The 26,695-nt window shown below is 47.1% G+C and overlaps 1 protein-coding gene across 2 annotated transcripts in view; it reads right to left on the bottom strand.

The window, feature by feature from the left end:
• Positions 1 to 26,695, bottom strand: part of KCNJ5 (potassium voltage-gated channel subfamily J member 5) — a 56,550-nt gene that overhangs the window by 13,706 nt on the left and 16,149 nt on the right. The window contains exons 1-2 of one of the 2 annotated variants that reach the window (XM_017809813.1): positions 12,858 to 13,244; positions 3,867 to 4,813 (exon numbers count right to left, since the gene is read on the bottom strand). In XM_017809813.1, the coding sequence (XP_017665302.1) occupies positions 3,867 to 4,806 (940 nt within the window). In that variant the 5' untranslated portion in view covers positions 4,807 to 4,813; positions 12,858 to 13,244. Of the gene's footprint in view, positions 1 to 3,866; positions 4,814 to 12,857; positions 13,245 to 26,695 lie in introns of those variants that run through there. The other variant, XM_017809814.1, reaches the window with a different exon arrangement.

The raw sequence follows: 26,695 nt of genomic DNA, 5'->3' as shown, positions 1-26,695 counted from the left end.
AGGGAAGGGAAGGGAAGGGAAGGGAAGGGAAGGGAAGGGAAGGGAAGGGAAGGTTTGGCTGACAGCACCTGGAGCTGCTCTTTCCACAGGATGGCTCCAAGATTTTGTTTGCAGGCAGTGGCAGCAGGAGTCTATTCACTCCTTTTTATTGCAGGGCAGATTTGGGGCAGCTGAGCTGGCCAAGTGTCCCTTTCTGCTCAGGCCAAAGGGAGTGAATTCCCTGGAGTCATCCCTGGCCCAGCCCATTAAGGATTCTCTGGGAGTGTTGCTGCTGCCCAGGAGCAGCACTGGGATCAGAACACTTTTCATCTATACTGATCTTGTCTTTACAGTGCCCCTTTCACTGGGCAATGATCCCAAAAGATCTGCCCAGAATCTACCCCCCCCTTGGCCTTTTATATCCTCCTGAGGACTCCCAGTGCCTCACCCAGACTCAAATGTTGATGGGAAAGACCCACATCCATGGGCTTTGTGCCACAGCTGGTTCTGTGGGAGCAGCCCCGAGTCCCTGGAGAGCTCTCACTACAATAACACAATGTTTATTGTGTTTTCTAGCAAAATAACAACATCACATTTTAGCCTGGCTGCTGTGCTGCTGTTCTTCAGTGTGTTGTTATTCAGGCTTTTGAAAATTCAAGTCAACTTGAAAACAAAAACATTGTTTTAAACCACAGTGTTTTGTTTTGTAAAAAACAAACAAACAAAAAGACCAATTACTTGAAGGGTGTGAACTCCTCAGAATTTACTCTACACTTTTCATTTGAAACTATTTACTGTCTTTGCTTTCCACTGGATCAGAATTAAACTTAAATGTCAGTAAATAGAGCTACTCCTTTGAGAAGAGATGATACATTTCATTTGTAATATGTGTGTGACTGGTTAAATCTACTGAAAAGAGTTATAAAATTGCTGTCCCTAATTATCAGTGAAAAGTATTCACGCTTTTAGTCAAGACATCAAACTTAAATTTCTTGTCATTTATATGTTGCCAATCACCATTTTGACCTGCTTCCAAAATACCTTATGAAAAATACAGCTGTGTTTGCCCCCAGCACTGGCTGCATTTATGGTGGGATTTGCTGTTGTCTGTACACATGGACTGAGTTTCCATTAATTTTATTCCTGCCCACAAGTGCAGAGCTGAGCACACAGGACTCACGGCCCCTCGTACCCCATGAATGGAGCTGGATATCCTGACCAGGGAACCCTGTGGTGGTGGATCCTGATTTTTCATAGGGGTTACTAAGGAAACAAATGATCTGCTGTATTTTTATACTGCCCTGACCCAGTCCAGGCTGTAAGACTGCCATGATTTAACAGCAGTCCTGCTGTGAGTACATGACACCATCCCTGGGAGCAGATGGGGCTGGCACAGTGACATGGGAAGGGAAGAACCTAAAGAATTTTACTGGAGCAGATTTTAAGGTATAAAGGTTGGGATTAATATCCCCCAAAGTGCTTTATCAGTATTCCCAAGTGTGAGGATGAAGCAGGAAGGCACAAACAGTCTCTGCAAGAGACTCTCCTTGTGACAAACCCCCCCTGCCCGGCTGCCATATGTCCCTCAGAGCCCGTCCCAGCCTGGAACTGGCTCACGGGATCACCTGAGGTCCATCCAGCTCTGGGTTCAGTGCAAACTGCCTCTTCCAGCTCCAGTTTTTCCTTTCCCAGCCTGACTGAGCCCAGCATAACTCATTTGCACAGATATGTGCAATCCCTCTGGGACAGGAGCCCATTTGTAAGGCAATGTTATTCCTATGCCATGCTTTTAACTCCGAGGTTGTTATTGATAATGACTTCCTCTCACACAGGCTGAGCTTCACTGACAGCAAAGGGCTTCAAACAGAATTGATGGTGCCACTGTGTGACGAGGAAAGAGGCTTTGGACAAACCAGCAACATTCCATGCTCAGATTAGGAGGTTCTGGTCTCTAGTAAATGTTCAGGCTCCCAGATAAGCTGCCATTACAAATCTTTGCCTTTGACAGTCTTTTCCACCCACCCCTTCTTTTGCCAGTGCTCTGCTGGGGGAGAACATTTGCCTGGCAGTGCCAGATAAATTCCATTTCTGCAGAGCAAACTCCAGCCCTGGTGCAGGGTAACCTCTGTATCATCTCCCAACAGCTCTCTCTGGAAAAGTCCTAATCACCTCCTGACTAAAGCCAGATACTGGGACACTGAATTAGCTCTCTCTGTCTTTAAAAGCAAAAGTCTGGGATGCAGGAATTTGAGACTCCCCTTCCACAGGCTGTTAGGATCCTAACAAGGACAAATCTCAAGAAGAGAATAATATTCATAGTAAGCAAAGGCCAGAATTTGTGAGACAAGGTGCTGATACCTCCAAGTACTCGTACCAAGCTGAAAACCCTTGCTAGTGATTCAGAGAGAACCTCATCGAGATGGAAAAAAAAATCCAAGCACCACCTTGGGCTCACAGGGCCACCTCAAAACTAAAATACTCAAGCACCAAGGGGAAAAACAGCTTATAAAAGCTTTTTGCAGGTTCCTTTTTTCCCCTAGGATCAGTTCTAAGTGATTATGGGCAGCTCCATGACCAACTCCTTTGCCTGAATCCCAGACTTGTACAAGGAGTTTGAAACACTGCCCCAGGAGCTAAAGGACCCATCTGCCACTGCTGGTTACCTCAGACCACAACTTCCCACCTGACTCAGTCACAGGATGTTGTCCCAAGAGGTTCTCAGTGCAGGTGACATGGACAGTAAAATCTCACTGCCAAACTGCCCTCATTTTACCTCTTTCCTCCTCAAAACTGTGACTGATTGTTGATTCTACGTTTCCCCATCTTTAGACAGCACTTCCCTCCTCAGAGCTGCCTGACATTCCCCTTCCAGCCCCTGATTCCACTGAGGCACCCTGGGCTTGGAAGTCCTCCCTGAAGGATCTCAGGGTGTTTAAATACCCTCCCCATGCTGGAAGAGCAGCAGGAAGAGCTGCCAGCTCCTCCTCACCCCCGGAACAAAGGAATGGGCTGCAAGAGGTGAAATGACCTCATGGTGCCAGGACTTTTAGGGCCACCCTCCTCCCAATCCAGAGCTTGGGAGGTCCCTGTGGGAAGGAGCCTGGAGGCCTCTGTGGCCATCCATGCACTCATCCACCTTTCCACACTCTGGAAAGCTGAGGCCCAGCACTTTTCCAGATTTATTGTACATGGACACAGCCTTCTTTCATCACCTGCCACAAGCACCCCCCTAGGAGGAAACTGGGAATGGGCTGAGGAGATCTCCTGATCTGCCCATTACACAGCTCTGGTTAAGCTGTTAAACAGCTGCTGGGCTGCAAGAGGCACAACAGCAGTTTCTGTATTTTTCCTCTTTGAGCTCCTTTTGCAAATATGTGTCCTGCACCACGTGCAAGTCATTCAGCTCCAGCACGTGCTGGTTTATGGGACAGTAAGACTTGGACACTTCACAGCCTCCATTAAAAAGCAACACCACAGCAATACCTAAAATAGCACAGTTACAGCCAATTATTAATACAGAGGAGAAATGGGAAAAGATTTGTGCCATGAATTTTGATCACAGGAAACAGGACCACGAGAGACCTCAGGAATTCCTTTAATCCATTCCTTTTTCCCATGGATCAATTCTAAGTGATTATGAGCAGCTCCACAACTGATTCCTTTGCCTGAATCCCAGACTTACAAAAGGAGTGTGAAACACTGCAACAGGAGCTGGAGGACCCATCTTTCAGTGCTGGTTATCTCAGAGCACAACATCCCACCTGAGAAGGACAAAGGACCCTGTTCTCAGTCCAGGTGACACTGGCAGTAAAATCTTTCTGCCAAACTGCACCTCGTTTTACCCCTTCCCCCCTCAAAACTGTGACTGATTCTTGACAGACCCTTACCTGTTGCTTCCACCATTCCTTCCAGGATGACCACGATTTCAAACTCCTCCTTCTCCAGCTGGGTACGAGACATCTCCCAGAAGGGGCTTTTCTCATTGATTTCGTGTGAGATGATCAGAGGTGACACCAGGAACAACCTGTCATCTCCAGTGTCAAATCCCACGTTGATGTCCGTTTGGTTCAGGGGAATAAACTCTCCTTCTTTGGTCTGTTTGGACTTAATCAGTTTGGCTCTAATGGAAGCCTCGACAATGTGGGAATTGCGGAGGTCTCCAACCCGGAACATGAGACAGAGCTTCTCGTCCCTCATGGAGATCACGGCGTTGTTGGAAAACATGAGGGTTTCAGCCCTTTTCTTTGGTTGGCTGATCTTGACGAACATGCAGCCCACCATGAAGGCGTTGACGATGGAGCCCAGGATGGCCTGGATGAGGAGCAGCACGATGCCCTCGGGGCACTTCTCCGTGATCACCCTGTAGCCGTAACCGATCGTCGTCTCCGTCTCGATGGAGAACAGAAACGCGGACACAAACCCGCTGAGGTTTTCCACGCAGGGGATCCAGTTCTCATCTTCCAGGTGGTCCAGGTCTCCCCGGATGTAGGCGATGAGCCACCATATGAACCCAAAGAACAACCAGGTGATGGTGTAGACCATGGTGAAGACCAGGAGGTTGAAACGCCACTTGAGGTCCACGAGGGTGGTGAAGAGGTCGCTGAGGTAGCGGTAGGTCTCCTGCACGTTGCCGTGGTGGACGTTGCACTTGCCGCTCTTCTCCATGTACCGCTGCCGGGGCTTCTTCCCCTCGGCCGAGATGAGGCGCGTCCGGTCGGTGGCGATGGGGACATCGTCCCGAGCCTGCTTGGGAATCTTCTTGGGCTCCCTGGAGGTCACCCCGATGTCCATGTCCTGGTTCATGAAGATCCTGGAATCTCCAGCCATGGCTGGGCTGCAGGACAAAGAAATGCGGTCTAAGATGGAAGGAAAATTGCTGAGACAAACCCTCTTTTGTGTCACTGTCTGAACCATTAGACCTTGTTCTGGGAAACACTTTGAGAGGGTTCAGCTCTTCTCCCCCAACAGCCACTAGTTAAATATAATGCTGCTAAGTTAAATATAATAAATGTAAATAAATAATACAGCAAATATATAAATATAATAAATACACCAATAATTATATGATATAAAATAATTATCTATAATATGGATTGTAAATAATATATAGTTAATATATCTATAATATCTATAATATCTATACTATATATAGATAATCTATATAATTGTATTATATGTAATTAATGATACATAATTATATACAAATAATTATATAAATAATACAACATATGTATAAATATAATGAATATATAAAATATAAACAATGATATATAAATAATATGACAAATATATAAATATATAAATAATGATATAAATAATATAACAAATATGTAGATATAATAAATATATATAAGGACATAAATATATAAATAATGACCCTGAGATGAGCTCTGTGGGTTGAAGTTTGGTAGTAATAACACCAAGGTCAAGGGTTCAATCCCCTGGGTGTGTCATTCACTTAAGAGCTGGACTTCATGATCCTTGTGGATCCAACTCAGAAAATCGTGTGATATTCTGTGATATTCTGTGATTCTGTGAAATATAATAAATCTAAATCTAAATCAATACAATGCTGTGAAGTTAAATAGTGATTTATTATCCACAGGCTCTTCAAACATCAATGAGCTGCCAGTCAGTCCTGGAACCTCAGAGAATTTGGTGATGGGCAAGGTTAGGAGTCAGGAAATAGTTAAACCTTGTAACATTTTTTGGGGGTATTTTTTTGTCCTTAGATTTTTTTTGAACACCAAATTTGCTTGAGATCAGAACTAGGAACAAAGTCAAGATACATCAACACGTCTGTTCAAGAGGGACTGGAGTTTTTTGATGCCTCAGGTTTTGGGTGCATATCAAGAGAAACCTTAGGAATGAACAGAAAATGCTGAGCACCACTGTCTACCTAAACCTCACCACAAGGTTAAATTATGCATGAAGGTTTCCCTCAGAGTCAGCAGAGAGAGGCGTCTCCAGGGATAATTCAGATTTCTGAAGTTTATTCTGTGAGCTGGGGCTTCAAATGTGAACCAGACCTCGAATGGAATATCTGGAATTCCACATGGGCAGGTGTGATGGATCCAGGCCTGCTGTTAGTGGGATCTCAGAACTCACCCCTGACATTAGACAGAATCACCAGGCACTTATTAAAATCCCACTGCCCACATGCAGAGACACAAATAAATAACACAAAACGATGGCTGCAATGATTTTTGCAGGTTATAATGTAACATCCTGTTTACTAAGATGATTAGATACTCCTTTAAAAAATGAGAATCTTGACTCTGGATGCAGGGCACAGACAAAATCTCCATCAAAGACTCCCTAAGCAGCCTTAGGGATATCAAAGATAGAGCAGCAATATTTTCTATGGCATTCATTCTCTGCATTGTCCTCTGCAAATCCTATTAAAACCTAACTAAATCTATTACTGCTCCCTCTATCTTTAATCTTCTTATGCTCCTGTGAATGAGAAAAGGTGTAGAGCTACAATTAAGAGTATCTTGGGAAAGACAATTTTAAGACCGAGCAAAGCAGCTTCATCTTTTCGGTATTAAAAAGCACGAAGGGTGGGCGGGAAGGAAGCAGAGGCAGGATGAATAAATGAGGCAACAAATTTCCACTTCCATTCTGCTGCAGCCAAGTCTGGTTAACAGCAAGGAGTTACTCTGAGCCCTTGGATAAGTCACCATCGATCGTGACTCCAAGGAAGCAGCCGGTTGCTGGAACCATCCCCGCTGGCCCTGCTCGCAGGAGCCCAACCATCTGTCCCAGCCCAGCCCCAGAGCTGCTGCACGCTGGCACATTTGCCTGCTCAGAAGGTTTTGGGCCAGGGCTGAGCCAGTGCAGCCACAGGAAAGGGGAAATAATAGGGGATCAATAGTGCTGGGATGATCAGTTAGGAGGGATCAGCTTTGCCACCCCACTGCAGTGATCCTGGATAACCCCAGTGCCGGGTGTTCCCTTTCTCCAACAGCAACACCGAGGATTTGGACAGAGTATTCACCCCCACCTCTGTTTCCATCCCTCCTAGAGGCAGGACTCCTGAGAGCTGGCTCATGGGGGATTTAGACACATCTTTTTTCACTACCTGTTGCAATGGGAATCTCCCGACCCCTCTGCACAGTGGTGTTTGTCCCCACACACGTGTAAAGTGCCTACCAGAGGCTGTCAAACAGTAACTATCTGTCAAATAATTAGTATCAATAATGACATTGACTCTCACTTCACATGGCAGAACAATCACACACTTTTTTACCCCCTCTTTAATAGGAAAAGAAGCCTCCCATCCTCTGCCTGAAAGGGAATCAGGTAGTGAAGAACCTCTTTGCTTTCCTCTTGTGAAGATCCCTCTTGATATATGTTTGCATTGATTGATTAATCTAAAATTACTCCTTTTGGATAAAAAGTTTTTAATCAATCTAAATGTAAAACCAGGCAAGTGTAGCATGTTTTCAATTTTAAAAGGACTGCTTTAAAGATAATTTTATTATAAAAGTTATGTTTGAAGCTGAGTTTCACTGACACTAAGCCAGAAAAAGCAGTTTCAAGACATTAATCTAGTGTAAGGTTTCATCTTCTAGGTTCATACCAAAGAGACCAAAAGGATCTGAAAACATATTAAAAAGAACAGAATAAAAGCAGTCTAAAAGCCTAAATCCCTGGAAATATCACTCTGGTGGAGCAGGCAAGAGGAACTGCCCCTTAATGAACATATAGAGAAACCTGCTTTGACTAAACAGTCCAAGGACTGGCAACATCCCTTTTGTAGTGCTACTGATCTCCAGCAACAGGGCAACTGAAATCTTTCTGCAAACCTTCAGGAACACCTTACAAGTGATCCATTAAAGCAGGAACATTCCTGCTGGGTAAGAACTTTGCTGGTGGCTTCAGTGGCAACACAATTCCTGCTGATGTTGAATCTTAAACTCTCCCATCGTACGAGAAGTGTAACCTCAGTATGTGGTTGCTGGAAATAATTGAGCAGCTGAATTTTTGCTTTAGATTCTTTAAAAAGAATGATCTTGGTCAGCAGTTTGAGCACAGCTTTGGGTGGCTGCACACCAGCCAGCTCTCTGCTTCAAATGATTTTCTCCAAAAGTATTTTCTCTCTAATTCTGAGCAAATCACTGCTTTCCCCTCTACTTTAATTCCCCAATGGTAAAATTTGTGATATGGGCATGAACAGTCTGTGAGATCCCAGGCACAAGGAAATTTACTGTCACTCCCTTATTATTATTTTAACTGCCCTGGAAACTTTAGCACACAGGACAAGATGCTCAAAAAGGAGCACTGTAAGGACTTGGTTAACTCCTTCCCCGTGTAATAAACTACCTCTGCTGCCAAGCATAAGCATCTTTCCCACAAAACAGGAAATATGTGCCAGCATCTCCCAAAGGCTCAGCCTGCAGTCTATAAATCCCTGCCCCTCCAGCACAGAGATCCGGGAGGCCAAACTGTCTCTTCCAGTCACACCCCCCGTCCCGTTCCTCTGGCATTTCCCATCTTTGGTTAAACGAGGCCAGGATAATAAAAATGTCACTTTTTAAAAAGCTGCCTTCCTTGAGGACAGGCTGCTGCCCAAGGAGCTGTGAGTCAGTGCATTATCACCCTGGCAGAGAGGATCTTTATCAGCCTGGCTGTTGTTGAGCCGCTGCCCAGATGACAGAGCGGGGCCGGCGGTGACATTTAGGGCTCTCAGATCTGCTGAGGAGAGTCAGGCTGGGCTTAGGGGAGAACCTCTGGCAGAGCTGCTCCAAGCCCTGTCTGGCAGAGGTGAGGTCCCTCCTGACAGCTCCAGCAATTTGCTGAAGACATCACAGAAGGTAAAACATGAAAAGTCTGCAAGAAACTTTTTTCCCTGCTGACCAGGCGACTTTTTTTCCCTTTAACCATCTCTGATCTCGCTGAAGTGAACACCAACTTAACTGGAGATAGGATTTGCTGCTGGAGAGGACTAAACTGGAGTCAGGAGGAGTTTAAAGACAAGAATTTGTCATCAAATTTGTGTAAAAACAGACTTCTTTTGTTTCTTTTAAACCTGATGCCTGTGTTTTCTCTCATTATGAGAATAATTGAGTAACTGTTCTTTAGCAAACCTCCCACACCTTCCCAAAACAGAATTTTACTTAACTCTGTCATCTTTTTTTTTTTTCCAGACAATGAGCCCTGTACTACTCAACAAACAATCAATAATACTAAACAGATATTACTGGAAAATCTGACCTGGTGGTTTTGCTGCCCTTTGGCCCACACCATATCAAACAAAGACAAGGTTGCTGTGCCCAGGTTCCTCTGGGCCACATAATTCTTCTTTGGGTTACACTGCTGCAAGAGAATGAAATTCTTAATTGGCAGACACTGATAATATGGGAAAGTTGGCAGAAGAATAAAGCAAATGAAAGCAGCAGCACCCAAAGAGAATAAAAAAGTTTGCTGCTGAACATTGAGTGGTAGTGGAAAGATGAAGGAAGAAGAAGAAATCTTAGGAAAAAATGGCCTTTGACACCCTGAGGATAAATGACTGTTAGACAGGTACTGACTTAGGTGGGGCTTTGATTTCCCTGAGAAAGGCACCTTTCCCTCTATCCTTTTATTTACTTTTACTCTACTTTTATTTCCTGCCTGTGTATGGCTGAGACTGAACAGTCAACACCACCAACACCTTTTGACACATGCAAGAAGAAAGGCAGGTAAATTTTGTGTAAATCATGTAATCTTTTGGTTTTCTGACTTCACATTAACAGAGATTGTGGTGGTGCCTCTTTGGGAAGTGCCTGGAGATCCACAGGTGGAGGGGGGGCTGAGAACGAGTTTACTGTTCAAAACCAGGGCAAAAGCTTGAAAGAAACTGCACAGGAAGGGAGACCTGGGGCACTTCACTAACAAACGGGGTTCAAAAGCTTCCTCAGTCCAACATTTCCTGTTCATAACCTCACCCAGCACTGAGGGGGGATGATGCCCCTCATTTCCTCTGGGTTTTTGGTGTCTCAGCACTGCTTTCATCACACAAAGGAGTTCCTCTGGGGCTGGAGGAGACCCCCCCCAGTACACAGACTGGGTGACTGATGGTCCTCATGGAGCAGGAGGACTCTGTGCTTGTCCCAGAGCTGGGCTGCTGATGGCTCCTGTCTGCCCAGAGTCCATTTGGCTCAGAAACACCCAAACAGAAGGTGTTCTGTCTTTCCAAACAAATTCCCTCTGGCCAGGGAGCTACTATGACACAAAGAAAGAGTCCATGGGCATTTGTACTTTAATTTTACCTGCTAATTACCTCCCAATCCATCCTTCTCCCCAGCAATGCTGGATAGTCCCAGCTCTAATATCCCTGAGCCCTTTCATTGTCATTTGTGAGGTACCAGTGGGACCCTTCCAATCCCAGAGTATCCAAGTGTTTCCCAGCATTCAACACAGGTATCACAGGCTTTCAAATTCTATTTATGTATTTACCAAGAGCTGTGGAATAAGGAAATGCTCTATATCCCATATTTCAAGATGAGGAAGTCAGTCACAAAGATGCTTCTTCCAGACTCATATTAGGAGTCTGTGGCAGGGCAGGGAATTAAATTTAGCATTTCCAAAATCCTAAATGAGTTCCTGTAATCACTGCACAACTCTCTTCTCCTTTCCCCACTCCAGCAGCAGTGAATACAGTCCCTGCCTGCTTCAGGTGTGTCTAAAGATTGCTCTGCAGAGCCTATACAGCCTGATCTATCAGCATGAATAACTAGGAAGATTATTTCTAGTGCCAAGAAAGACTGTTTCTGTTCTCTCTACAGATTTCAAATAGATTTTTCCCTCACCTATAGACTGAAGCATAAAAAATCCCACAGATAACACAAGCTCACAGTTGCCTCAAATATAATAACTTCAGACCCATGCAGAAAAGACTGGAGAAACTAAACTGATGAGAAGATGCACTGGGGTAGGGTTTTTTACAGAAAAAAAAGAGATGAAAATTAGAAAATGCCTTTTGAGTTGTCATAATGATCCCAGTGTACAGACTTTAACAACTTGTTATAGCACAAAGACTGAAGAAAATGGAGTTTCTACAGGATAAAACTTATCTCCTATTGCTGTGCCACAACTGCATAGGGTGGATGGGAGGATAAAATCCAGGTAACTCTCAGTTAATTATCTTATACTTCACTGCATTAAAAAGTCCCTGTGCAAAGGATGCAATCACAATATTATGCTCCTAGGTGTTTTTCTTAAGTTAGAACAGATATTTTCTCTACCAACAAATAAAACCTGAAAATAAACCAGTTTGATCCTTCCACCTCCAAGGGGGTGACTCTGCCTGAGGCACTTTGCAGCCTCTGTGTCTCTGCCCTCTCACCCCAGTCTCTATTTTTAGGGGCACCTTATGGCATCACTGAAAATGTGACTGTTGTCTTTCACCCAACACTGAACAAAGAAAAAGAGACACCTTTGTCCTGATAAGACACTCCTGTCTCTGCTGTTGTTTGCACACAGCAAACATTGTGAATATTGGGGAAAGCAGAACCTCGATTTTAAGGAAAATTTTGCCCCAAGAGCACAAACATTCCTGTTCTCCATTGTTTAGGAATTCACCATTACAGCACCTGAGAATCACTCTGTAATTGGCAGCTGCCTTAAAAAATTACAATAAAATTGTTTGTACCACTTCACACTTGCCCAGTACCTTGCATCCAAAGAGTTCACAGATGGACTGACCAAACCCAGGCTCTTTTTGCCCCAAGGCCTTCAACCCACTGCAGACAAGGGTCACAGAGAGACAAACCAACCTCATACAAACTGCTGGGGCAGTGCCAGTGCTCACCCCACACGTCCAAGGGCCTCTCCTGACCTCAAACCCAACAGAAATGGGTGACTTATATAAAGAGTCTGGAGATTTGCCTCAGAACATGACTCCAAAACTCTGTTTGCCTTTTTTTGGCAAATAATTGGGCTGGAAATTTCCAGAGATGGAGAATATTCCCCCAGCACAAACACTCTCCCCACCTGCCACAGGAGATGCTGGTGGTTTGGACTGGTCAGAGCACAAGTGAGAGAAGCCAGTTTCGTTTCCCTCTCAGCTGCTCTGCTACAAACCCAAGGTCTACCTAAAAGAGGTAGGAGGAAGGAGCTGCGTGATGCCAGAATCCCCAAAATCAGATGGCAAGTTTTTTGGGACAGGGCCACTTTCTGCCAGTTCTTCATTGGCTCCTGAAACTCTCCAGTCAAAGCCAAGGGAGCTGTACAAAAGTGAGCATGGGGCTGCCACCCAGCATGTGCTGACACGAACTGGAGGGCTCCAGGCATCTTTGTGAGGGATGCAACAGGACATGGATAAAAAAATCGGTCATGTTTTACCTCCCAGAGCCATGAACCCCCCAGGGATTCCCAGTGCAATACATTCCCTGTCCCCTCCAAGGGCTGAACGTGCCCCTTCATCGGCTGAAGTCTGGGCTCCAGGGCTCTTTAAACTCTCAGCTCATGGGCAAGTATCCTAATTATGAAAGAATTTAATCTTTGACTCCAGATAAGGATTATGGAGTCACTCCATGCATTTCAGGGCTGCTGACTGATCAGTCTCCCGGTGCCCTTTGCATTCCAGTGATCTCCTCTCACCCAAACAGGTCGGATTTTTTAACGTGTATTCCTGCAGAATCCCTTTCTGAGATCTGACGGTGCTTTTGCCCAAGACCAGCATCCCATCCCTGGTTTCCCATAGAGTTCCCTGGCGCTGGGGAGTTGGACAGCGGCACAGCTCCAGCTCCCATCGCGGCGGGTTTGGGGAGTCTGGCGCTCGGCTGACCCAACATTTCACCTCAGTCCTCCTGCCTGCTGTGCTCCCGGTCCTTGGCAGCCAGCGGAGCGCAGGAGGGAGCTGGGATAACAAAGGAAATGCGGTGACTTACTCGCTACGAGCGGCTCCGCATCAGTGTCGCGCCCTCGGGGGCAGCCGGGCGGGAGCGGGGCGTGGGAAGCGCGGCTGGAGCAGCGGCCGGTCCATGCCATCACCGGCGAGCTGGGCTCGTCCTCGGGTCCCCGCGCTGCCTCCTGCCTCCTTCCCTGACAGGAGAGAACATTTACGTGGCACTGAGGATGAGGATGCCCACGCCCCTGTCCCCGGGTATCCCTGATTTCCCTGCTCTGCTCCAAACCCTCCGCTGATGCGGAGACACTTTTGCCTCTCCTCTGCCTGCCCGTCCCTGCTCCCGCCTCTCCCGTTCCAAGGGATTCTTGGCGGTATAAAGCTTTTTAAGGGCTGGGGCAGAGGGGAGGGAGGGGAGGCTGCGTGTGACGGCGCCTTATCTGTTGTGAATGAGCCGGAGCGGAGGTGGGGAGGGAGGGCGAGGGAGGGGTTTGGGCGCTGCCGAGCGCGGGGAGGGCTGGTGAGGAGGGGGAGAGGCGAATCCGAGCCCTGGAGCTCGGGATCACAGGAGCTTTGGGGCTGGGAAAGACCTCCGGCATCCTCGGGTCCGACCCGCGGGGGCTGCGCTCCCCTCGCACTCCCCCGAGCGCCGAGTTCCCTTCTCCTCCCGGGATCTCCTGTCCCGGATTTACTGGAGGGGATATCGGGTTTGAGGGGGTGGGGGCTGTGTTCTTGTGTTTTTAAAAGCACGCAAACAGAAAGCAGTTCCCAAAACCAGGAGGGAGCCGCACATTTCACAGAGACCGCGTGTGTCCATAGTCATCGGCACTGGGGGAACTCTCTCATCCAGGCTGGACCAAGGAATTTGGGAAAAGTGGGGACAAAGACGGCCAGTATGATTCCTCTGGCACGCTCCCCTTGCCTGTCAACCATCAAGCTCCTGCCGTGGTGTTTGCTGATGGAGTTGTGGTGTTTTCCTGGGATTCATCCAGGGAATGCTCTCAAAGTTCTTCAGTGCTTTGCTGTATTTTTTATCTTTTTTCTTTTTTCTCCTTTTTTTTTATCGTTGATAATACCACACTGTCTCCTCAGCTTAGTAAAATATTTTCTTTTCTGAAAAGCAAATGTCAGGCCAGCAGCAGATATGAGCCAGACCTGCCTGGTGACTGCAGGTTGCCTCCAGGCTTTGTTGTCCTGTTCCCCTGATCCTGTCCTCCTGTCCTCCCTAATTCTCTGCTCCGGGACCACATTCATTACAGCTCATCGGAAATGCTTTCACGAATTTATCTGGTCAAGAAAAGAGAACTTCTCAAAACCAAAGCACTGCAGGAATGTGTCAGTATAGCTGGAATGTTAAAGCTATTTTTCCCACGTTCTGCTTTGAATGATTTTCAGTTTACTTTTTTTTAAATTACACTATCACTAATGAAATACATCAGCAGTGGAATGGCATTTTTGTTTTACTGTGTGGACGTTTTGCAACCTATTATTTGCATTCCTTTTTTTTGAACAGGTTAAAAATGGAACTAGTGGAGCTTCCTGTAGGTCAGAAAACCTGTTTCTGATCAGGTTAATTCTAGGCTACATTAACACCTTATTATGGAAACTAGACCGGAGAAATGCACAGACAGAGAGGGAAATAGAGATTTGAATATTATGAATAATCATATTGCCTAGGGGCTGGGTTAAGAAGCCCATCTCCGTAAACACACACCTTTTATCAGAGTTCTTCTCTGATCTTTATGTGGAATCACAGAATCAGAAAATCATTAAGGTTGAAAATGACGTCCAAGTTCACGGAGCCCAACCACAGAGGTTGGATCTGGTCAGCTGGGACAAGAATCTGGAGCCAGACCAAGGACTTAGTCCATCAAAAATTGGGTTCGCAGATGTAATTTTGCTTTTCCACTTGTTGGTTTGTATTTCCCACTCCAGCACCGTGTGGGCAGTGAGATGAACCCAGCCAGCCTGGCTCCTGTTGTAGCATTAGCTGCAAACAGCTCCAAGGACTGAACCCAAATCAGCAGTGAAACCATTTGCAGTGAAAGCAAAAGGCCTGGTAATAAACTGCTGATTAAATCCTCTGAAATTATGTTACATCTTCTGCCTGCTCAGAGCTCTGAGGGATGCCTTTGCAGTAGTATTAGTTTTACCTTTTAGAAGTGTGTTCATGATAACGTTATAAAAGTGCAATTTGGGGAGTACATTAACAGTTTGGGTATTTTAACAAGCATTCAAACTTCCTTACAAAGTTCTAAGCAGTAATTCATCCAGTGTGAGAGTCAGTCCCCCCTAAAATCACAGTGTTGGCTTTCAGAGCAGGTCCCTGGATGCTGCTCCAGCAGCACTAAGGACAGTGCCACCTTCAGAACGGCCTCAGCTCGGCTTCCTCCTTCATTTCGTCTCATTTAATAAGATTTAGAATGAATTTAGGAAATGGAGAAGGACCTTTCGTGCTGTCCAGCCAGCAACCCTGGAGGAACAATCTCTGAAAGGCTGCAGAGCTGGTGTGTCATGGTCAAGGCAAGGAGAAGTCTTCCTTCCCACCTCCCCCCCACACTTATCCAACACATCCCGAGTCCACAGCCACGGACAGGGGGCCCAGGGGAGCAGAGTGGGCTCACGGTGTGGCCACTGCTGCGGGCAGTGTTCGCCCCACGGCTCCCGCGTGGGAACGGCTCCGTGCCTCATGCAGCGCCAATAACACCTTTTTTGGAGCACATTCCCTGTTTTCCTGAGGGTGGAACTCTGACAGGCACTGCCATCTGCTGGCACCGGCCCTCCCAACCAGCCCTGCAGACACCACGCGAGTGGGGTGCCGTGAGGGGTTAAAGCAGGGGCTGCATTTTCACAGCCCCCTCAGCCCCTGAGGCTACAGAAAGTTCCATTTCCCCAACTTCCCGCACGTTTCCTTCAGCTGGGAAACGAAACCTCTCCCCTAAGGACGTTTGTCCACGAGCAGGTGGATAATTCTGACCCTTCTCCACCTTCTGGGGTTACACAGAGCTGTGCCCACACCCCTGCCCAAGTGCCAGCTCAGCGATTTCGCCCTGACCCACAGATCCCACCCAGCACACACTGTGAGTGCGTTTTTGTGCTGTGGTTCCTCCCTGGCACAGGGGTTGGTGCCCCAGACACCTCTCAAAGCCACAAAAAACCAGGGCACTTGAGAGGTGCCTACTTCAATCAGCATTAGAGGCCTTTTAGGAGCCATTTATCTGCTCACCTGGGAGGCAGCACCTTCTCCCTGGCTCTGAGTCTCTGCAGCTTGGTACTTTGCTTCCTCATTCCTACACTGTAAATTAGTTTCATGTATTATTTCAACTGACATCTTCCAAATTGTACTGATTAAAGACAAGCCAGACCTAAAAACAGTTTTCCAGCTGGAAACCACCCTTCAGGCAGTCAGTGACATCACTGTGCCCTTGCTGAGCTGGGGAAAAAGTTGGCCATGGCCTCAAAAGTTTGAAATATCTTAAAGAGCTACAGGTATCTGCTACCTGCAGAGGGTGGACTTAACACCAAATGGCAGGACAGTTGGAGTGCCTTTGGACTCCTGTGGAAATGCAGAGGGATTGCTGTTCTGTTCAGGATGGGATTCAGCACAGGCAGTGCCATTTAGGATGCACTGGGCTGAGTCCAAACAGCCACACCATTTCCCTTCTAACTGATACAGAGACAGGTAGTATCAGAAGGCAGCTAAAATAGACCTTTATGTTAGAGTGGGATGAATTATCTGATTCCAGCAGCATGGAGACACAAATTTCACTTCAGTGCAACATCTTAATGTTCCTGGGGGTGCTCACAAGCCCTGACAGCAGTGCTGCTCTGCTCAAAGGACACACAGGGCTGTTTACAGGGGGAATTATGGCAACTGTGGAGTGCTCAGCTCCTGGATTCACAAACAGAACAACAAGATGCGGGTAGAACAAATTCTAATCTTATTTTGGTATAATTTCAAATTATATCTGGCTCAGAGAGTGATTTATATCACAATGTATATCAAAAGCTTTTATAAAATGAACAGTCTGAATTTCTGCAGGCTTCTGTAGTTTGAAACAGGGCAGCCCAATTTTTGAGCTGCCATGAACCAAATGGGGAATTGCCTCCATTTTCCTGGCATTTCATGGGACATAAACGAGCCCCCTCCCTGATGACCAGAGACTGGCCTGACACTCATTACCCGCAGGGGTAGTGTTAGGGTTCGTTAGTACCCAAATAACTCATTCCCCAAAGGGACAGTGACCCCTGAGAGCCCAGGGCCGGGGGTACCTGCTCTGCAGTCACTGCAGGCTCTGCTCGTGTTGAGAGTAGAGGGAGCAGCAGTGCCTTTAGGGATCGTTTTAATTTGTTGTGCAATTTGATCTCTGGAATGAGAGATGTCTCTTCCCGTTTGTCAACCATTAACCGACCATCCCACCAGAAGAAAACAGAGTTGTAAGAGGCAGTGCTGGAAACAGCGTCTAAGATTGTCTCCTCCACCTCCACCCTCCCCTGAGCCTTCAGCTGAGGCTCTGGGAGCCCTGATGTGACAGTCACCCACTCTGTCTCGTCTTCCTTTTGTGTTTTGGGGCTTATTCATCCCCTCGAATCCAAATGAACCTTGGGGAGTAGGCACAGAGGCAGACAAGGGGAAGGAGAAGTTTCCGCAATAAACTCCCCCGCTCGGTGTGTGGAGGAGTGAGCTCTGCCACGGCCTTTGATGTGATAATGAGGAGCTGATGCTCACCCAGGGAACGAGGCAGCTCCTCTCTCTCACAGCTCCACGGGGCTGGAGCCTGGCACCTGTTCCCCGAGCTAACACTCATCCCGATCCTTCCCACCTTTAAACTTCTGGATTGCCCGCGAGTGGGTTAGTCCAGTTCTTACTGAACTGCTGTTATAATTAACACTAATTAAGCTGCAGGTGCAGCAGCAGAACCTAAGGCTGAAGGGCACTCAGGGACTAAACTTCCCACTGAGGCCCATGGGAGCTGCAGGGCAGGAAAGCACAGGCCAGGGGCCCTGTGTGCGAAGTGGCACACGTGTGCCATCTCCTCTGGGAATGAACCACCACGCCAGCTTCCAGCTCTGTTCACTGCCTGGGAGCTCAGAAACAGCCAAATCTACCAGTCATAGCACACTCTAATGATGGCAAATTCATGGAGACAATTTCCTTGTTAGTCTGTCACAATTCAAAAGGGTTTCTGACAGACACAAAGGCTTTGGTTCTTTCAGGTGGGAATCTCATTTCACTGATTTCCCTCTCAAAAACAGGCAGCTCCCTTTGGAGCAGGATGGGATGGGTGCATATAGGATATAACCAGAAAGTACGGTCTAAAATCAGCCACTAATTAACCCCTTTGTTGAAAAAGGATCTCACCTTTTCCCACAAAGGCTTGTGGCTTTCCCAGGAGACAAGAGGTCGAGCCAGCAACTCCTTCGTTTAACTAGGAGGAATCTTCCATCTGACTATCAAGTATCTATATCTAACTATAATCTAACTATATGGGTATTTAGTTGATTCCAAAAGATTCCACAAAGTCTCTGCATGAGTGTGAGGCAGCAGTGGGAGCTCAATCAAAGCCCTGTGTGCTCCCTTCCAGTCCTGGACTGTCTCCCTCTGGGAACCAACCATCCACTGAACATCACAGGGCAGAGTAACACAAACCAGCCTCTTCCAGCATATTTTTTCAAAAGGGAAGAGTGTACAACAGCTCACAGACTCTGGATATTCTGAGTTGGGAGGGACCCCCAAGGATCCTTGAGTCCTGCTCCTCGATGAATGGCCTGTACAGGGATGGAACTCACAACCTTGGCATTATTGGCACCACATTCTGTGGCCACTTAGCAGAAAGCACAATCTGCAGGGCAAACCCAATTAATCCTAAAGATCAGTTTGAGGCGCTGCATGTCAGCACACCTGGTTTACTTAACTGGCACATTTCAATCCTATTTGCAATCCACTCTTAGGAACTAAAAGCAACTCAGCCTCTGTTGTAGGTCTTACACCCCGTTGCTCCCAGATCACTTCAGGATTCTCCTCAGCTCTACTCTGGCTGCAGAAAAGTGCCCTCCACTGACTCTGGGGCAGCCTTTTTATTGCAGTTTGATCCTCCGTGTGCAGCAGCCCTGGGTCACAAAAGCCTCTCTGCAGCCACAAATGGGCCCTGTACGGAGCAGCCTCTCCCCAGCTGCCATTTCCCTGCATCCCAGTGCATCCAGAGCAGCTCTGGAGCCAGAGGGGCCTGCTGGAGAGGGAATCAGCAGGATGAGCTGGAAATAACCCCAGCAATTAACCCTTGGCTTCTCTGGCACAATTAGTGTGGGAGATCCAAGCCTCATCCCTTTGGGCCTGGCTGATGTCACTGGGAATGTGACACTCCAGCCATGGCTGAGCTGGGCTGGGTTGGAACTGGAGGGCTAAAGGTGAAAATCTTTATCTTAAATTCACGATATAGATGGCTCAGTTTTAGGAAGAAACTCTACTGTACCTTGCACTGGGATCCTTTGGGTGGGAGAAGGGTGATCCACCCATCCAAACTGGGAATTCCTGCTGCCACAGCACAGGAGCACAGTGGTCACACGTGACACAGCAGACCCTGCACACTCTTTTCCCCTACAAGGGCTGGAAATGCTCCACCAGGGGAATTTTTGCCTCATCACGTTTCCAGCACTTAGGCTGGGCAGTGGATCTCCTCTGCAATTCAGTTTTATTCTTTAGTAAGTTTTATTCCTTTGCACTCAACAGACCCTCAAGCCAATTTCTGAGATGCATTTTACACCTTCAAGGGAGGTTTTAAGAACAAAAACAATCATTCCATTCCTCCCCAAAGTGTCTGTGTCCAGTGAATAATTTGCATTAAATTCAAAAACTATCACTCTTCATTTGAAAACTCTACAAACAGTTACATAACTTGGAATTCCACATAATTTACTAAAATTAGTAAAATTTTCAGCAGCTTTTCAGTCATTGGGGAGCTTGAGAAAACCATTTCTAGAATTTTATTTGCAGGCCTTGCAGCAGCATTCAATATTTATAAGGAATTCCCTGTCTTGGCAGCAACAACTGACAGTTACGAAAAATAAGTACATCATAAAATGCATTAATATTTTAAGTCTAAGACTGCTGGAGGAAGATATTCCCAGCTTTTGCCTGGCTGGTTGATATTTAGTTCACACAAATAACTGACAAAAAGAGACATATCTAGGAGGGCACGGAGAGAGTGTATAAAAAACTGCAACAACGACAGTGAAAGATTTGTCTCTGTTTCCACAATAAATCATCAGCAGAATTAGGAAAAAAACCTTTTTTTTGTTGTTTTTACTCCAGCCACTCATTCAGGGACCTCTGTTATGTGTTCAGATATTGCCTCACAATAAAACCCTTCCCCAGCCTCCAAATAAAATGTTGAGATTGTGCTGAATCCAGGATTTTCCACAAAAAAATGAGGATAACTTGTGTTTAATGATGCAGCAGAGAGAGAAAAGATAAACCCTGATATTTCTGTAATAAAGTGGCTTTTTATGATCCCCCTGCATGTCGGGGCTGGCAGAGCTGGACTGGAGCCAGGGCTGTTTACGGTGCCAGCGTGCCTGTGCCGCGCTCCGGAGCATCTGCACAGTTTGTTCCTGCCGGGTTTGTGTCTCTGGAGCCAGCTGACCTTGAAACTCTCATCTGAGGGAAAAGAATAAGAGAAAAAATCAGCAGGCAGAGTCCCACCACCCCCTGTATATTCCAGTTATTGTCGGAATATTTTTCCTCTGCTCCGTTTGCACAGAAGCGACATCCAATAACACTGGAAATGTTCCTGCTGTCCCAGGAGAGGCATGTTCAGAGTCAAACCAGAGGAAATTAAAGACCTCTCAAGCAATCCCCCGGCACAGGTTCATAAATATAAAACTGCAGGCAGTGACTGGCTCCAGTTCCGAGGACAAAATGTGCTAAAACTCCGGGGTCCCTGCGCTCCTGCTGCCCCCGTGTTCCCTGCTCCTCACGGGGCTGGGCAGCTCCTGTCCCTCATTATCCACACCAACCAGACAGGATGAGGCATTTGCTGTGGGAATAACATTCCCTAGAACTCCCTGAAACAACATCTCAGCCTTGGCCATATTGACCACCATAACTGGTCTACTCTGGCCTCAAACAGGGAAACCTGGAGACACACCATCTATAACGCTGCTGATACTTTTGAGAGAGCAGCAGGATCGCCCTTGAGGAGAAAAGACAACGCAGAAAGAATCGTGCCTTGCAGAACATACCACCTAAGGAGTCTTTCTGCTGTGCCTTTTGCAGTCAGACACATTGGCCTTTTCAGCCACCAGCGTGCTTGTAACAAACGTGGGTAGAGCCCTTCCCAAATCTTCGTTCGCGAAGCCCGGCCATGAACATTCCCTAGAGCACCTCTGCCATGATAGCCCTCTCTGAACACCCCTCTGACTGCTGGAATTCCCGTCCCTCCACCAGTGGGCTGGTGTGTGCTGGGACACGCTTCGGCAGGTGATGGGGAACTGTGGGATCTGAATTCCCCAGAAAAAGGAGGGATGCAGACAACTCCTCTTCAGCTCTTTCCACAGTCTGTAAGTTGGCTGTCCTGCCTGGAACTGAGGTTACAGGATGACTTTTCACAGAATCACAGGATCACAGTTGGAAGGGACCCACAAGGATCATGGAGTCCAACTCCTGCATTCCTTTGCAGGGATGCTGTTCTATGGCACTTGGCAGTTTGTTTTACCCACTGTGGTGGGTACTTGATCAACTTGCAGGGTTTTCATTCTCTGTTGTTCTTTGCATTGAAAATTAGAAGATTAAGTGCTTGCTCTTGCCAGCCACAGGAGAAACAGCTTTCTCTGGACTCTTCCAAAATTTCAGCGTTGGTTGGGTTGGTTGGTTGGTTGTTCCTGCTGCTGGACTGCAGCAACAGAATAAAATTCCAATCCTCCTGAGCTTATCTTGTGTGTTGAAAGTCAGATAGATGTAGGAAAGGCAGATTTATGGAAACAAATAATATTTAATAGTAGGTCTCGATAGATATTTGCCTACCTATCCTAGACTGGTGAAGTCATGGAGAGCTTCAGCTGAGCCCTGCCCAGACACCCCAACAATCCCACCCTGTGCTGAGAGCGTTGTCCAAACACTCCTGGAGCTTTGTCAGCCTTGGTGCTGTGCCCATTGCCCTGGGGAGCCTGTTCCAGAGCCCAACCACTTTTGGGGAACCCTTAATTTGGAGACCTTCCTTAAGGTGTTCCCTGTCCTCCTGAAGAGTGAACAGATGAGGTTTACTGTGGCCTGTATGAAACCCTGATGGAAGTTAGTGATGGGGACCTTCCAGAGACAAACTGGGTCCTCTGCAACCTTCAACCTTCCGTGGAAGCACATGGAATTCAATGACACAACGAGCACAGGGAGTGCTCCCTTACATGCTGTAACTGTGCAGCGACACCTCACTAATGCTGCAGAAAACTCTTTGATTCATCCCACAGTCACTCTCGGAAAATTTCCTTTCCACTTGGATTTGCCTGGGGCTTATTCCTGTGCCAGTCCATGCACCAACTCCAAATCTCTGTGCTGCCTAGGGCTGAACTTGTACAGGAAAAGATGCTTCACCCAGATGGATGGAATTTACTTTACTTTTTGGTTGGTCATGATACATCTGAGCCCAAGATGAAGGAGATGAGTGTAATCTCAGCCAACATAAAACCTTCTCAGCGTGGAACACAACCACAGACATAACTCAGCTCAGTCCAGCAGTCCCACTGCTCCTGCAGGAACAGACAGAAGGAATTATTGACTAGATTTCCCAGAACGTCCCAGTGCAAATGAGGCATAACACCAGAACTGTAGACATGTCAGAAAGCATAAAAACAAGCTTTCCCAGGAAATATGATGCCATATGGACATGGGCTTTGTTCTGGTGAGGCTTCTTTCAACTCCCCAGGCTTTTCTATGTCATAACGTTTCCTGGTGAGGTGCCTGGGTTGTGTCAGTTCAGCACAGAAATTGCCTTGGGCTGTGGTGTTTCCACACTCCCCAAACCCCTGGAACACACAGATTCCGTGCTGTCCTATTCCCAGGGAATTGGTTCATTTGTGCTGACAGCCTGTACACACCTTGTCATACAACAAAGTCACTGACACTGAATTGCCAGAGAGGCTCCAATGGTTACTTTGGGTGATTTATCCAGGACTTATCCAGCCCTCTGAGCCAGGGCCAAGGAAATTCCCCCTGTCCCTAGACCAGATGCTGTTCTCATCTGAACTGTGTTAAATCTGAGGTAAAACTACCAAAGCCAACAGACGTGGTGCTACTACCAGCCCCTGTTTCAACTCAGAACAATGCTCCCCTCTGTGTCCACCCCATCCTCAAAACATCAGCAGAACAACCACAGCTCCAGGAAAAGTTCAGCCTCTCTGATTTCTCCCAATTGCTCTGCAAAATGATTTTGGTACATAAGAAAAGGCCGAGTAATTTTTTTTTAATTGGTGACACTGGCTCTATTTTAAGAAGGAAGACAGAGCTTTGTGGGGCTCAGGCAGTCATGGCATGAAAACGCCCAACGCTTCGCCTCCCCCTCGCCCTCCTCCTCCTTTATTTCACCTTTTACAGAGGTTTTCCCACCACAAAGAGCAGCGTTGCCTCCAGCAGTCCCTGCACAGCCCAGTAGAGGGGAGTGGGCAGCCACACTGGTTTTTCTGTCCTGACCAGTCTCAGGGTAAAGCCACACATCTCCAGAACATTTGCAAGGAGTTCCAAAGGGTTAAGCATTTTATTTGCACTAAGCATTAGTTTCCTAGTGGAAGATGTCCCTGCCCATGGCAGGGGGTGGAACTGGGTGATCTTTATGGTCCCTTCCAACCCAAACCATCCTGTGATTCTCAGCACAAAGCAGAAGCTTTACTGAAATAAGGTATTTCCATGGTTTTCCATGGAAATGATATGTGCCAATTTTAAGTCCTTTACCCATAGATGAGGACCAGATGTGAGTTTACAGTTTTAGAGAGTACTTAAGAGTTACTGTGCAGGACAAGCATGTTTGGACACCTCTACCATTTGCAGAAGAGGTTGTGCAATGTCGAGGTTCATCCCAGTGGGAGTGGTGGACACCTCCTGGAGATCTTGCTGCAGGAGATGCAGGTGCCTGTCCCATAAATCCCTGTGGCTCTGGGGAACTAGACATGACAAAAACTTCGTAAAGGGGAAACTTCAGCACAGAGAGACATCAGGGTATGGACAGACTGTAAGGGAAAAGCAGGTGACTGTCTCATCTACCCAGCCAAGTCATGGAACCTGTCAGGGCATTATCAGGTCAAGAGAGATAAAGTGACCCTGAGACTGGCTCAGTTGGTTGGAGCATGGTGCTAATAACACCAGGGTGTGGGTTTGACCCCCGTATGGGTCATTCCCTTAAGAGATGAACTTGATGATCCTTGTGGGTCTCCTCCAGCTCAGAATATTCTGTAAATATTCTGTCAGGTAACTGATTAAGAGCTGGCTAAATTCCTACTCTAGCACTAAGACAGAGGCTCTAAAAGCAGCTGCTTCTTGAAGGGAGCACCCAGAGCAACTTGTCCAAAACTGAAGCAGGAAGAGCCCAGCCAGAGCTGTGCCCACCCTGCCACTGCCCCACAGAGACCACGGATTTACAGCCTGCACACAGGAGAACACCCCACTGAATGCTCTCACTGCTCATCACATGCTCTACTGGAGGCTGCTTTCCCTCACCCAGTGTGGCAGCAGCTCTGTGCACCCAGCCTGTTCTCACTGCCCTCCTGACTCGCCTCGATGGGTTCACTCAGCTGTAAAACAGCCATTCTCCACAGGGCTATTTCTAATGTTCCAACCTTCAAAAGCAAGGCCAGGGTTTTTGCACAATTTTCTGGTAAATGTACTCCTGCAAAGAGAGCAGGGAGCCAAGGCTTCACTCCTGTAAAGAGAGAGAGGGACCTGCAGTTCTTTGCTGAGGGGAAAGTCCCAGAATGCTTCATATTTCTTTCTTTTGATAACAGCAACCACACACAAATGAATGGCAACTTCCAATGGAACAATGGGAGAGTGTCAGCCCTGAGGAACAAGGACAAAGCTCTGCTGTTAGCAGTGAAGGTCCAGCTGTGGAGTTGCTGAGGGAGGGCAGGAAGGCAGGGCTGCAGCTCCCCAGCACTGCCTGCCTGGCACACAGACCCTTCAGCCAGGCTTGCAGATGCTCAGCAGTGCCTGGCTCCCGGGATCCAGCTCTCCCTGGGGAGGCTTTGCCTAAATTTCACAAGGCCAGTCTCCACGGGACTGTGAACTCCACTCAGCCAACAATCAAAGACAACCCTTTTCCCAGTGAAAGAACAGAACAAAGAGCATAAAACATGTGAAGAGCATGTGCTGATTTCTTCACTACCCTGTCGTGTGCCTTCACTGCCTCTGGGACCTTATTCCTGCCCCTGGGAAATGACTAAACAAACAATCATTCCACACAACTTGCTCACTTCCTTACTCTGCCTCACTCATGGGCTCCATCCAGCCCATTATCTGCAGAGGATTCCAGCGGAGCTCTCATTCTGTCACAGGATGTGCTCTCACTTTCCTCATGGCTCCCATGAGAGATCAGTGCCTGACTTCAGCAGGTCAGGATATCAAACCAGGCTTTCTACCTTCTTTGCCTTTCTCCACCTGGGTTATCATCTGTGAAAAATAGGATGATAACTGTCCTGTCTCTTTTTCTCCCTCCCCTGCATTCCCAAAGAGAGGCTGAGTTTCATTTATTAATGCTGACAGTGTCCATGGAGACTTGCAGATAAAGACTCGCTGTGAAGCAGAATAAAATGTTCTACCTTGCAGAACGATTGTGCTTTACTATTTCTTCTCAAAGCATCTACTGGCATTGTTGAAAATAAACCCAGCAGTAACAATCAAACAAACAAAGCCTGAGTCTAACAGCCAGGTAAACAGGCAACAGATGGAATGAATTCCTGAAGATGGAAGAAAGAGAGGGCTAAAATGGTCAATTGGCCATTGACCAAAAAAGTGACCTTAGAGATGGATCCCAAGGGGGACATGACCACCATCAGAAGGTCCTGCTGCAGAGGAAAATAGAGGGACAGAATATCTGGGAGCCTTTGAGGAGCAGCAAGATCAACTCGTTGGATTGTCAAGGGATGTAAAAGGCACAGTACAAGGGATGGCCACTGTTGTGCAAAAGATAATTCGGTGTAGCATCTACACAGAACTCATCCTTTCTTCAAAGCACAAAGGGTGGAAAAACAACAGATTTACCAAAAGTTCATATCTGGTTCTCCAGAGCTAAACTTCATATTCTATTCTCAGCTGAATTTTGCTGGTGAATATTTAACACAGCCCCAGAAAGACAACTGAAAGTAAAGCCAAATATCCCCTAATCTGGGTGTTCTGTTGGTGTATTCTCCTGGCAGACATGAGACTGTCCCCATGGTGCTTGAGCAGCTGTGCCACCCTCTCCTTATCAAGATCTCAGGCTCAGGCACTCAGGGGGTCACACGCTCCAGAGAAAGCCCTGGCAAGGCAGGTCTGTGCTCCCGGCAAGCCTGGATCCACAGCCTGGATCCACAGCCTGGATCCACAGCCTGGGGGGCCCTCAGAGGTTGGGGCAGGGACAACACTGTGAGACCAACATTTTAGAAACATCTTGGGCCCTTGAGAACAACTTCACCTTCCAGAAATGCCTTTTCAGAGCTTCCAGGAGCGTGTTTGGTTGGAAAGCAATGTGAGAGGAGACACGTAAAGGATGAAATGAGGTGTGATCACACTTCAGGCTTCATACCAACTGATTAATTTTAGCTCAGAAAAACCTTGGTAGAGCACAGTGAGTACCTGGGACATTTGAGCTCGTTCTTCTACCCAATTAATAACCATGGACACCGAGTTGCAGACAGTAACTA

The sequence above is a fragment of the Lepidothrix coronata genome, unplaced genomic scaffold (assembly GCF_001604755.1).
Source record: "Lepidothrix coronata isolate B3197 unplaced genomic scaffold, Lepidothrix_coronata-1.0 Scaffold27, whole genome shotgun sequence".
NCBI classification, from domain to species: domain Eukaryota; kingdom Metazoa; phylum Chordata; class Aves; order Passeriformes; family Pipridae; genus Lepidothrix; species Lepidothrix coronata.
This window is presented reverse-complemented; position numbering and strand designations above follow the sequence as displayed.